The sequence below is a fragment of the Sturnus vulgaris genome, chromosome 4, assembly GCF_052056855.1.
Source record: "Sturnus vulgaris isolate bStuVul1 chromosome 4, bStuVul1.hap1, whole genome shotgun sequence".
NCBI classification, from domain to species: Eukaryota; Metazoa; Chordata; class Aves; order Passeriformes; family Sturnidae; genus Sturnus; species Sturnus vulgaris.
The window spans coordinates 55,664,424-55,678,220 of record NC_142246.1 but is presented as its reverse complement, the minus strand read 5'-3'; the positions used below and the strand labels follow the sequence as shown (position 1 = coordinate 55,678,220).

General features: G+C 42.5%; 1 protein-coding gene across 19 annotated transcripts in view; it reads left to right on the top strand.

Moving 5' to 3' along the window:
* Nucleotides 1-13,797, top strand: part of ADGRL3 (adhesion G protein-coupled receptor L3) — a 487,951-nt gene that overhangs the window by 424,962 nt on the left and 49,192 nt on the right. For all 19 annotated transcript variants that reach the window (XR_015803337.1, XR_015803335.1, XR_015803336.1 and 16 more), the window contains 2 exons: nt 5,065-5,131; nt 6,545-6,636. Coding sequence is in view for 16 of the 19 variants with exons in the window: in XM_088164024.1 (XP_088020150.1) it covers nt 5,065-5,131; nt 6,545-6,636 (159 nt within the window). In the remaining 3 variants the exon portion in view is untranslated. The remainder of the gene's footprint in view (nt 1-5,064; nt 5,132-6,544; nt 6,637-13,797) is intronic.

The following is a 13,797-nucleotide window of genomic DNA, read 5'->3' as shown; positions in this document are numbered from 1 at the left end:
CCAGAATGCACGATTTTATCACGTTATCATAGAGGAAAATAAAAACCATACAATATGTTTTGTATAACTATCATGCTCCATCTGGTTGATGGATGATGATGTATTTTTCAGTATAATATTATTAGAAGGGTAGAACTGATTAGAATTTGTAGTGAACTATATGCCAGGCATACATAATTTGATTGCAAGAAGTTACTTGGTTTTGCCAGGTTTTGTAAAACATCCTCTGGAATATATTACTTGCCTCCCTCCATTATTTACTGCATTTGTTTAAGCAGGACTTATGGAGCTGTTAGTGTTATTTGTTTTTTGCCTGGCATTTGGTGCCACCATTCATACATCTCAGAATGATTTGCATAAACATGCTGTGTAGGGTTTTCTTGATTTCATTTTCCTTTCTAAATCCAACCCTCCTGTAACACATGCCCAGATTTACATAGCCAGGAACAAGCAGTTGTTCCTCCCTCTGTTTCTTTACTCATCACTTGGTGCTTGTGATTTTCTGAAGTGTCCTGTGTCCTAGTATTCATATTGGCATTTTAAAGTAGCTCTTCCATAAAGATACTCTTAATACACTTAATTATTGCAAGGATAGGGATTGATCCTTTTCCTGCTTTTTTTTTTGTTTGTTTGTTTGTTTTAGAACAGTTCAAAACCCTTCTATTAGGAGATTAATTTGCTTTTATGATTAAGCAGCAGCATAATGATTCCCTTAAAAGATCAGCCCATTCAAGCTAACTCAACTGTTTTTGGTCCTTTCCCCCAGATAAATCAGAAATGTTGTGTCTCACCTTATTCTGATTGTAACCTCTAAAGTAAAGATGAAAAGCAGGAAGCCCCACTGCAGACAGTGTGGTTCCCCCACATTGCCAAAAAGATTCTGGCAATCCTCTCATGAAATTTCAAGTGACCATTTCTTACAGGCCATATCTTCAGCTGCTGCATCTTAAATGGCCATAGCTCAAGTTTTGCTGCAAAAAAAGAAGATACTGGGATTGTGCTTAAAAAAAAAAAAAAAAAAGAAAGATACATCATTTACCTTATCCTGTGTGTTAACCTAATCCACCCATCTCCTCAATGGATAGGATGTCAAGGGTCATGATGGGCAATGCTGCAAAATGCAAAGAAAATAGTATGGAAAATGATATTTGCATTTGTAGTTAGAGTTTGAAAATAATTTGCATCTAAAATTCAGTAAAAGCCCTTAAGAGGACTCATGCTAGAAGCAGGCCATCCCAGATCAGGAGTAAGCAGCTATTCCATATTTCCATACTTTCCTGGGTTTCATATCGAAGCCTCTTACAAATTGCAGAGCAAAGCAGCTATGCTTTAAGTGGTTCAATATATTTTAGAAAATGCGCTTGTAGGTATATTCATCCACTGGTGATCAAATCCGTCATGGCAGGGATCTCTCTTTTCTTTCTCCCCCCTTCTTCCCCCCCTCTTGGAATGCTAGAAAGCAGGGTATACACGGTAAGCAATCCAGCTGTCAAGAAAGCAAAATGAAAGCCCTGTGTATGTACACAGCCTCCGAGTCCATCAGCCAGGCGCCGACATTTCATGCATGTAAATGCTGCTCAGAAAATAGCTTCTAACAATGTGGTCTGTCTTGGGTGGCTCCACTGAACTTGTTTTATTTGCAGTGCTGCTGCCAGTATTTGGAGGAGGAAGCGTGAGCTATGTGGATGCTGAACTCCATTAAGCAGAACCTATATTGCACCCTTGAAAGGCATGTCTGGTGCATACATAGCCCATTACTGCACCCTGACAAGGAGGCTGTACAGCCACATGAAACAGACTGCTGAGCTCCCATGAACAACATGATATGTTTAGGGCTCTTCAAATTTTATGGTCCAATGGCAGCTAATGATTGTTTATTGGTTATATTTAATGCACACCAGGGATAGTTTAGTATTTGATTTCTCTTCATGCAGAAAATAGAGTAAACTCTTTGTAGTCTTTATTACTTGGGAAAAGCTTTAGGTGAATATTGCGAGTTGCCACTGTGGAAAAGGAGGAAATTAAAAAGTAAAGGGAGAGCAGCGCCACCGAGTTTGTCGTGAGAACTGAATGCACTGGGGTGACTCCTAGAAGAAGCAATGGGGTTTTGAGCAGTATTCCCTGCATGCACACATTTCCTGATAATCCTTTGCCTTGCACTGAGCCCCGAAGGAGCTCGTTTGCTTAATGGCAGCACAGCCTAAACTCGTAATGTGGCAAGCCCGTGCTCACAGCGCAGCTGCGCGTGGAGGGTCACAAGCAACTCGGCAGCCCAAGATTAGCAGCTCTGGGAAGTGAGTTGCCTGATTGCTTCCTTGTTTTGAGGAGCTCATTTATGCAGCTCATTGTGCGTGTGGGTTTTTGTCTTCTAAGGCAAGAAAAGCTCAGTGCGGTACTTGTCTGATTAGCAATTTACAGCTCCACAACGCAGTTGGTGGGATGCCTGTGTTTTGATGTTTTGGTCCTAATTTGCATTTTTAATGAGGTATGACTTAAACAGGTTCAAAGTTTCATCTCTTCCAGATAACCACCAAAAAGCCCAGGTTTTTTTTTTAAGACCCCCAAGACTAAGTATCATACACAGTTTCATAGAAAGGCGAATTTTCTATTCAAACAAATAAAAAAAGACATTGCATTCTTTGAAGTGTGCAGAGAGGCCTTAAAAAAAGCCTCCTTAGTTTTTCACAAGCTGTGCTCCAGCTTAGGTGAAACCATCTCAGGGCTCCTTTTGCTCCATGCCTAGCCCCCACTTATCCTGGTGGCAGGACCTGGCTCCTCTGCTGTTTCTCATCCACAGCATCCATCTCTTGTCACTCAATTGTTTTCTATAGCTGAAGAGACAGATATTTTAGGGGAGTGGAGTGGAAAATTTCATTCTTTTTGCTCTCTGGAAAAGGAACCAGTTGCTGAGCCTGGCACAGCTTTTTGCTCATTGTGTATTTCAGCTTTCCCTGGTTTTCCCCACGTCCCAATTCAAAACCACATTCAAAACCAGCTGCACCAGATGTTGCTGTAGGGTGGTCACCATGCTTCAAGAAGTACAGAGAGGGTTTATGTGTTTCCTCTTCCCCAGACTTTTCAAGAGCCAGGTCACTCTTTATGCTGAAAGAAAACCAGTTGATGATGACTAAATACAAGGTTCCTAACTCTTGATCAGCAGAGGCTGGGGGTTGTTTTGAATGTTAAACTGTAAAAAAAAAAAAAGTTCAAAATATTTTCATTTAAAAAAAAATAAAACCCCCACAACCCTCTGAGTCCTCTCCCACACACCAGTGCTCATTATCAGTAGAAAAAAGTGATGGGGCTGCGTATTCTGTGATTTATATGCAGCAGCTGAGGCATAAACACTAGTTACTCATTTTTCCTGAGGGGGATGGGATAGGTATAAAGTCTGAAATGCCGTGTAAATATGTGAGCTGCTGCTATGCGGACATCCTAGTTTAGGAATGGGAGGGGGCACTTTTTACAGGGACTTCATTATCCTTGAAACCTCTCTTCCTTTGTCAAATCTAGTTGCAGTTGGGCGACATTTCAGATGTTATTATGGGTGATACACAGATGTCATGATCGCATAAACCTTTTCCTATAGGGAATCAGACTCAAGTAGTTTCGAGTCACTCATGTTGTTCCATTACCAGCTGCATCTAAATCACCTTGAACTTCAGCAGCCACGGAGGAAACAAGATTTCCCAGCAATCGCTGTGGAAGCCTCTGTTTGCCTCTCACATTAAGATTTTGATGCTATCACATGAAGATTCTGGATGAGCAGCTGCAGAGGCAGTTCAGGAATGACAGTCACGGAAGCGACAGTATTTTAATTTGTGACAAATAGCGTTATGAGTGTGTGTATATATATCAATGCATCTCCAACACTGATGAGACCTAAAATTTATATGGTCAGGGAGGGAAGTGAGAAGATTTCTCTGCGAATTTGAATTTATTCATATCTTGGCTTCTCCCAGTCACAGAGGTTCAGGGCATGTTTTATTCCCTTGTTAGGCATCTCCTGCTGATCATCTCCCATGGGGCTGCTGGCACAGACTTTTCTGCCTGTTGCAAAGTCCATTGGAAGGGAAAAAACATTAGGCACTTGCACTAGAGCTGTCATTTGTGAGAAGTGCTATCTCCACCACCATGATAAATTCATATATACAGTTCCTGTCACTTCCCTAATCATGAAATTCCATCGGATGTTTAGTGTAAGAGTGGCTTTATGCTTTCTCAGTCCTTTGTGTATAAGCGGAACTGTGATTTGCAGCATTGCAAAGATGTCAAGATATTATTATTTTAAACATCATGTGAAACTTTCTTGGAATTTACATTCGTCTGTCTTGTAACGAGTCACTTCCATTTTATCTTCCTGTCGCCTGGAATGAACTAGGAATGGAAATGTAATTTCCCAGGGGCCTTAAAAAATGTGGGGAGTATTAAATGCGGTTGAAATTAAGCGATTAATAATTTAGTTTTAGGCCATGAATCAACTTCTTGTGATAGCGCAGACCATATGCAACTCTGGAAACATTAGTGGAAACAAAACACTCAGGAGGTTCAGGGAAATAAAACACTTTAAAGGGGAGATTTCTGAATCTAATTAAACCCCAGCCTTCTGTTACCCAATTCATACTTCCTATTTGCACCAAAGTTTCTCTGATGTACTTGCTGGAGAAATGTCATCTCGCTTGACAGCTGACAGACAGCTTGCATTGCATCAGAGCAAAGAGGAGCACAAAGCAAAGGAGAAGCTCTGTGGATGTTCATCAGACCCCTTCCCTCAAAAAAAAACCACGGTTTAAGGAGTTTTCCCGACAGATGCAGAAAGCCTTAGCAAATAGGCCTTGTGCCATTTTCTCCCTGCTTCCTCTAGAGGTAATTATCTTACTCCATCAATAGCGCTGTCAGAAATTGGGCACATAATTCAGCATTTAAATGAACAAGCAATGTAATATTTCCTGTCTCCCACCGGCGTGTTTTGCAGCTCACATTCTTCTCTGTCACTCGCTCACTCTTGATGTATGTCCTGGGTGCAGTCCTTGAGTGCCTTCTTTCCCCTGTGTTTCATTACAGATGTTGGCTCCGACTTGACACCTACTTCATTTGGAGCTTTATAGGACCAGCGACCTTGATAATTATGGTAAGAACTCCTAATTAACTACTCCATCTCTCAGGTCAAGAAATAAAACTTTTGCTGTCCCTTTTCTCTTTATCTTTAATTTACACAGATTAATTTGAGGAAGGCATGTTCTTCTTTGACCCCACCTGGCATAGCAATTAGACCCTCATTATAAGAGGCTCTTGGCATTGCAAAATACTTGATCAAAATGGACCAGGAAGCTTCAGAACGGGCACTTGCAGAGTTTGGTTTCTACCACTGGACATTCAGAAGTGCCAAACTGTTTTGATGTGCCAGTCACTGCTCACACCCTTTTTGAATTCCAGAGTGAAGTTTTGCATTGATAATGAAAAAAAAAAAAAAAAAAAAAAAAAAAAAAAAGTAAAGGGAAATCTGTGAGGGGGGAGCAGGATGAAGAAAAGTCCAAACTGCAAAAGAAGTTTGAGGGTTTTTCCTAACCAGCAGAAGTTGAAACTTGTGTGACTTCATGTTTAGCACATTGCCAGTACATCAGCTAACACAGCAACAAGGTAGAGAACCCAACTTTAGAGACAGCTGGAGTTTTCTTATAGTTTAATCGTTACAATATGGCTTAAATAAACCATCCTTTGTTTTGACTAGACTACAGTTTGGCTAGCACAGAAAACCAGGCGCTCCCACCTCAATGCAGACATTGTCTCTGCTTCTTCTGCTTCTCCTGCAACTTGGGAGCCATTTCAGCAGCCTTCCACATCAGGAAAGGGGCCATGCCACCAACTACAACTCTTGGGGTTTTTTTTCCCTTAAGCAATTCATTCATAAAAAGATATCTTCCCTTTTTGATTATGTCTCAAATCCTAGACTGGGATTTTGCAAAACTCCTTTCCAGGAATTGGCCGCCTTGTGAACACTAAGGCATGAAAACACCATGCCATCTTTTACAGAAAAAATCAAACCCATTTTTCTTTTTTTTTTTTTCTGCTTTGCATTGTGCTAAACATCAGTTGTGATTTCCCTGCCCATCTGCCCCATTACAATGTGTTTAAAAGGAGTATGCACAGAAAAAGATGCTTTTATGCTTCATTACAATGTGGGTGGCTAAGTAAGCTGCTTGGCGTGACTTTTCATGACTGTACACCTCTCAGACACAGAAAAGCCCTTACAGCAAGTATTTTTAATTTTCCATAATGCTGTTTGAAGCACTACAGCTCAGGCTAGAACTAGCCTTGTATCAGCAGTACCACAGCTCTGGTAAGGCTGTGGCATACCCGGTCCTGTAATCTACAGGCCAGATCACCTTACAAAATGCTTAGAAATTTTCTGTGATTCAGTCACTATTAAGCTGTACTGTGAGCTAATTTCTTACAGTAACCCATCTGTTACAGAGAAGGAGCTTTTTCCCCATCATGTGCTGTGTCACATAATCCTTTTTTTTTTTTTCCCCCTCCATTGCAGCTTAATGTCATCTTCCTTGGGATTGCTCTCTATAAAATGTTTCATCATACTGCCATACTGAAACCTGAATCTGGATGTCTTGACAATATCAAGTAAGTGGTTTTTCCCTGCCTGTTTCTTTCTTTTGCTGTTTATTCCCTCATTCCTCCGAGGAGCGAAACAGGGGAACCAGCTCTGCCAGCAGCAGTGCTAACCAGGGATAATACCTTTGTGCTGTGGCACTGCAGAGTGGTTTCTAAAAGATTCCAAGTGGCTGATGATAAAGCACTATACTGGAATTGGGCTGCCATTGTTGGCATTTTCCATTCAATATTTGCAAAGCTACATTTTCTGTCCTTGAAACAGGTAACCTTCTAGTCAATGTTAAGGAAATTGTGCCCAATAATTACCAGCTAATTATTGCAGTCTCTACAGGGAAGGTGTTGAAACTGTTGATTATTACTACTTCTGTGTGCTCTGAGGGCGGCTGCCTTACTTGTTTTCTGTTTGTTTTGGCCCCTGACAGATTCCATGACCCAAATTCTCCCTCAGAGTCTGATTGCTTTCAGCAAAGTTACTGAGAATTTGCCTGGAGGTGCCCACATCAGCGGGTGGATGTGCTTGCCAGCCAAAGCATGTTTTGTCCTTGTACTGGGTTAACATCTGAGCCTGGGCATCTTACTGTCTGGCAAGCTGCTTCATTATATTGATAGAGTATTAGTCTCTGTCAGTGCCTGTTTATTCAACTACCTCTGGCTTTAATTACTCTCTTCAAAAACACAAGCGAGATTTCAGGTGCTGCGCATTATAAGATTGGGAGCCTGCTAATTAATAAAACCATCTAATGAGCTTCAGGAGGAGGAAATTGTTGGGAGTCAGCGCTTTACTGCTCACCCAGGAAAGGAGAGCGTGGTGCAACGTAGCTTGAAGTGTGTTCTGCTCTCTCTTTCGTGGTAGGAAAGGGAGAAGAAGCATAAGGGGAGCTCGTTAGAGATGTCTGAATTGCACAGTTGCAAGGCAGCTCTCAGCAAGGCTGCTGTTCTTACTGCTGAGCCACTCTTGCAGATACGGCTTTCATTTAAACCAGGTCAGGGCCCCCCCGAAAACTTCCTCAGCAGGCAAGGCTTGCAGTGCCATTGGTGTGCCATGACCTGGCATGGGCCTTTGGGTGAAGTTTTAGTTTCTTAGGTGCAGCTTCTCCCTCGAGGGTTGGGAGGAAAGGGAACGGGAGTCTGCACCAACGCAGGAGACCCCAGTGAGCTCAGAAGCCTTCCCTGGGTTGTGGGGAGTCTGCTCTGCAGGGAGCCTCAATTTTTCCTGCCATCACTCTGCTATAAAATGAAATTAGAGGAGTAGTCCCTCCTGGGTGTCCAGGATTCATCCCAAAAAGATATTCTATCACTTGGTCTTGGATGAGGCATCAAAGGCATGGTACATTTAATAACATTTATTAATATGGCTACTTGTCATGCATTAGTGCTAAGGCACTGCTCACTGAGAACAATCTCTCTAAGGTTACCCACACAAAATCATCTTACAGTCTGACATTTAAATTAAAAACTGGGAAGAAAAAAACAACAAAATCCTTATAATTAAAGCAGAAATAATAAATGCCTACTGAATAATCTTCTTGAGCTAATCTCTAGTATCTTTGTTTAAAATGCCAGGAATTTATCCAACCAGTTGCATCAATTATAATGTCATTGTAAAATATTTTATAGGTTCTTTGGCAAATGAGTGTTTATTCCTGATTTGACTTCATTAAAATGTTTTGGAAACACAGGCAATTAAAATACTTTTAAGTATGTTGCTGATACTCTTCCAAATGTGTTGCTTCATTACAAATTACTTTTTATGCTTGAGAAAATAAGAGCAACATAACATAAACTCAGGAAGACCCCAGGCTCACTCTAGGAAATTTATCAAACCAAGCATTTCAGAACAGACTTGATTGTAATTTCTGAATACCTAAGCAGGACATCATTAAGTCTAAATTCAAGACATGTGTTTTCTCAGTGTTGGATGTGCTTGAGTTAGGAGGAAGTGCAGATTTGTAACAGAGAGCGGAATTCACCTTGGAGAGAGGTTTCCTAGGGAAGCAAGGGGCTTGCAATCTCTAGAAAATTATTCATTAACATCATAGTTGTCTTCTAGATACAATCATAGTCTTGTTGCAGGTAAGAGCATGGTCTTCCTGCACAGTCATTGGCTCTAAATCAAAGTGTGGATGTGTTACAGCAGCTCTGGAATAAAAAGCAACAGAGCATGTTATTTCACAGGGGGCCACAAAGATCCTTTCTGAGCTTCCCTCCGTGGGTCTACAGGGTTAGTAAAAAGGCACCCAGGTCCCAGAGCCTTGTGTCCTGTTGTATCGGTTTATATTTAATGAAACAAACTGAACCAAGGGCCTGCATTGGAGGGCCCCTTGCTGCCATCTGCATGTGACAGCTTTACAGCACATGGAGAGCTGAATGAGAGTTTGTTCTCCCAGCTCATTTCCTAGCATTACTCTGTGTTAGGCTGTGCTGAAGCTCTCTCAACATAAATCCTGAGCCTGTTTAACAACAGCAAAATACTTGATTCCCTATGGCAACGTAAAAATAAAGGCCATAAAATATTTTAATAGGCTGTTAATAAGCGCCCCTGCAATCTGGTCCTTGCCTATGTCACTTTAAAGGTTAGAAATACATTATGAAGTATAGAAAATAGAGAGCCAAATAACTCCACTTAAATTAATGAACTTGATAAGGGATCAGGTGTCACCTGGGATACCTTTAATTACTGCACCAACAGAAAAGCCATTCAAAGGGCAGTGCCTGAACCAGATGTTGTGTGGCTGATAGATTTGTAGGTACTGTGCAAAGTTGTAAAAATAAACTTCCCTAACCTTCAGGAACAGTCCCTGGATTATTGTGCCAGCATGGGAGATTCTGACATTCCTGCGGTGGGGCACTGGTTACCCAGGGGTTGCCCAGCAAGAGATTTGATGAGTACAGAGCAGGTTTATTTTTGTCCTTGTTAACTTTTCTGGCTTAGCCCAGCACTTTCAAGAGGGAAGCAGGGTAACCACGTATGTGGGTCCTTCCCCCTGTGCCAGTGGCATCCTCCCTATGACATGTTGGCCCTGAGCCGATTCACTGGGTTGTGCCCACTGACACAGCAAGATTCCTGCTCTAGTCCTGCTTTAGAGGCATGTAGCCAGGAAAAGATGTGAATGTGTTTGTGGGATATGTGGCAGAGCTGCAAGAGTTTCTGCCACCGACACCAAGAAGACATTGGCTTTCATTTCATAAGAGGTACCATCCCCTACTTTTTACCTAGGTCCTTATGAAAGAGTTCTGTTTGGTGTTTTCCTTCAGTATATTTACACAGGTATTTTATGGATTCATCCAGAGTGGGGATCTCTTCTGCCCTTTAAAGATCTCTTTAGTAGGAAGTGACACAGACAAGGATGCCCAAACAGCTGCCTCTTGGGTGGTGTGTGTAGCTTCTCACCATGCCTCCCCCAGCACAGGCTGGAAGGGGCCTTTCCTTCCCAGCCTTTTACAATGGCTTTTTCTGGGTGCTTGAAGTCCGGTGTGGCCATTGCTCTTTCATCTGTGTGTGGTTTGTTGGCAAATAAAGGTGAGCAGAGATGGACAGAGAGGAGCGTTGTTTAGTCCTCAGCAGCTCTGCCCACTCATGCATATCTCACTTCTGAGACTAAAAGTGGGATGCAAAGGGTGCACAGAAAGGGCTCTTGAGCACAAACTAATTTACTGTCAACAAATGTACCCAGAAAGGCATTGTTTTGGAAGATTGATTCCCCCAGCCCTTACGAGCTTTCAGGGAAGGAACATCTTCCAAGCCAGGGACTACGTAAGCTTTTTGGATGGCAAAAGCCTGCTGTGCTGCTTGCACCTGTAGCCTATGAGGTGGAGATTGGAGGCATATCAGCACAGTATTGATGCACTCTTGCTAGCAGATGGCTCCTCATGAGGATGTGTTACCAGCTGGAATTCTTTAGAGCAGCTGTGAGGCTGTTTTACCGGAGGTTGCTGCTGTGTGGAGTGATTTCTGGAGCCCAGCGGCTCAGAGTCTCTCCTCTGTGCTTTTCCATTGTGCTGGGAAGATGTTAGATGTGCAAAATGCCTCAGACTGTCGCAGACAAGACTACCCTGAATCTTTTTCATATTCGCATTCCTGTAGGAAGCCTTATGTGACAACAGAAAATACATTTTATGTGAATAGTCCAGCATGGTTCCATCCATCCATCAACTCCTTTCCAGGTGGTCAGCTGTGTACTGTGGCAGCTTGCACACCAGGTTTCCATCCAACCCATGCCAGATGCTGCAGCACAACAAACCATCCACGTTTCCAGATGCTTAACCACGGTTCTCTGTGCAAAACAGGGTTTAGACCCTCCTCAAGTGCCTTTGCACTGTGTGGCAGAGCAGTTCTGCTTGTTCTGCAGCCATTTAAATCCTGCTCATTCAAATCATCATGGTTATAGTGAAGGGGAAAAAGGAGGAGCTACACTGATGGAAATCCAGATGCGCTCTTGAGGATATCTAGTGAAATCTGAGCTCTTGTCTTTGCTGCAAGCTCTCATTGTGCACTGTGTGGGGCTTATTAGTTAACAACGTGGAAAACTGCTGGAAAATTGGGAGGGAAGAGCAGTCGTTTAGCTAGCAAAAGGCAAGTCCTACAAGCAGAGAAAGAGGGTTCATCAATGGGGGCCAGCAGCTGCTGCAACAGAAGTTCCACTTGGCTGGAGTGGAGAGGATCTCTCTCAGCAGAGATCAGAAACCATCATTTTCTCTTCCTTACAGACAAAACCTTTCCTTTGAAGTTCCCACGGGCATCCATCCCTTCTCTCCCTGGTGCTGCCTGGCTGTGGTTGAGTCTGTTAGTGTTTCCCCAGGCCAGACCAGACTTCCTGACATTCTTCTGTGCTGTAGTATGTGGCAACGAGATTTTATTTTGTTTGCTTTGGAAGAGCAACATGTCAGCTGTAGCTGCCAAGCACAGTTGCAGACCCACAAGAAAGAAAGCAAGAGTCAAAGGGCTTTGCCAGTTTGTTTCCCTTTTTGTCCAGTTTTATTCTGTTATTGTTTTAGTCAGGGTAGAGCTTGGGTTGTGCCATAGGCCACCTGGATGGTCTTTAGAAAGCACAACATGTGGGGATCCCTTCAAAGAGTGTGAGGCTGTAGTCCTGGGTTTGTTGGAAAAACTCATTTAGTGCAGCAGAAACTCACCTGAAAGTCATCCTGGAAATTTAATTTTCTTTCCTTCAGGCAGGGAGGCCTGGGGTCTTAGCTGGGAGCACCTTTTGTTGCTAAAGAGGCACTGTTAATTAGAGACCTTGAGATAGTTTAATCCTGGCATTAATCACTGTAGTTCTGCTGCAGTTTTCTTCCTTTTGTAGAAACTAGCTCCCATCCCATCTTCCACAATGGAAGAATAAGCACTATATCAAAAACATGAAATTCCCTAGAAAAACATGTATTTATTCTGAGCACATAGGAGATAATGTTTTTAGGCATTGTGACCGGATTCACAAGAACACATGCTGAAATCCCATTAACGGGGATGAAGCAGAAATGTTCTGCATTGCATCCTTCAGAAATCAATCCTCAAATGACCAAAATGAGCCCCCTTCAGCTTGCTGGCTGCCATGGAAGTTTCAAATGGTCCACAGCTAAAGGCACACAGCCCTGATGTAATGAGTAAACAAAATTGTATGTGTTCTCTCAAGTTTCTGAGTGGAAACTCACACCATACTCCTCTATTTTGTATTTTTTTTCCATAGAAGTCTCTTGCTCAAAGGCTTGCAAGAAATAAATCTAAGAATGTGCAACTTAACAGCCAAAAGTAGGAGCCAAATGTAAAGATTTAACCTTGATTATTACTATATAAAACCTTGCAAAGCCCAGTCTGGGCTCTTTCAGGGAGTCTGGCCCAGGTTGTGGGAGGTGAAGGATGGGGAGCGCCAGGCACAAAACGGAGAAGCCCCTTTTGAAGATTTGCCTCTTTTGAAACTGTTGCCATAGCCCGCTCTCCCCATATGTTGTATGGGTGTAAGTGATTATCTGCTCATTTTCGTGCTTCAACATATGTATTTTATTTAAAGAGACATGACTAATCCCAGCCCCCAGATTAGCTTGTTGTTTCAGTCCTGTGGGTTTGCTTAAGTCATAAAAAAAATCCTGAGTTAGGTAGAAAATTGAAAACAAAGGTTAAATAGAACTTCCAAAAATCATCTGCAGAAATGTTTAAATTAAATCCTTGATTCAACACAGAGGTATTGTGCTGGCAGGAGCAGAGGTTTACCAGTGTAGTTTTATTTACTCAGCTGATTGAAATGCAGAAGAAAGTAAACATCCTGGGTTTGGTGCAGTGGGGAATGAGTTAGACTTCTGAAAATGCAAGGTGGGGGTTTTTTTCTCCTTTGATATGAAGAGCACACATTACCGATGAAGAACAATAATTTGTAGCAGGTATGCATTTACTAATGGAAGATTAATTTGTGCTTTGTTCTAGCCATTTTAGAAACAAAACAAAGTAGGAGACAATAAGGATTACTACAGCTTTTTCTATGGAGATTTAAGATTCTCTATTGGTTTCCAGATCTTCCTTCTTTAATCATAAAATGCTGCAACTTGGAAGTAGTTTGTGATGGCAAAGGCTCTGGAGCTGAATATTGCGCTGTGTTCACCTAGGGGGCTAGGCTTGCAGAACTGCAGCACTAATCCTTCAATACCTCTGGGCGTGTGGTTGCTTGGGAGTGCAGAGGGAGGAGACAGTACAATGAGGAAGTCCAGCTCTTGGGAGCTTCCCAGCACAGTGTCTAGGTGCAAAATCTTTATCTTCAGAGTGCTCAGATTTGTGGAGTAAGGGCTGATAGTCTGGCAACATGAACACTCCCTATTAAGGAGCAGCAGGCGTGGAGAGGAAGTTTTCGTCCACCCATGTCCTGACTGGACATTACCTATAATTTAAATAAAACAACAGTGCCTGTACAGAGTGAGCTCTCTTTAAAGATTTTTATACAGCCCTGCTAACAAAATAGAAAGATTAACTGAGTGGGCTGTTCAGGAAGAGGACATTGAAAAATCTCACCTTCCCACCCAGCTGTGCTATGTGCAGCATTTTTGGAGTCCTCGACTTTTGGAGACAGCAGGCTCAGAGCACAGCAGCTCCAGGGATGGCTTCTGGAAAGGAATCATTCATGGATTCCTGTTCCAGGAGAGATAATCTGATCTTAGGGAAGCACAAGGGCTCCCAAACCAGTG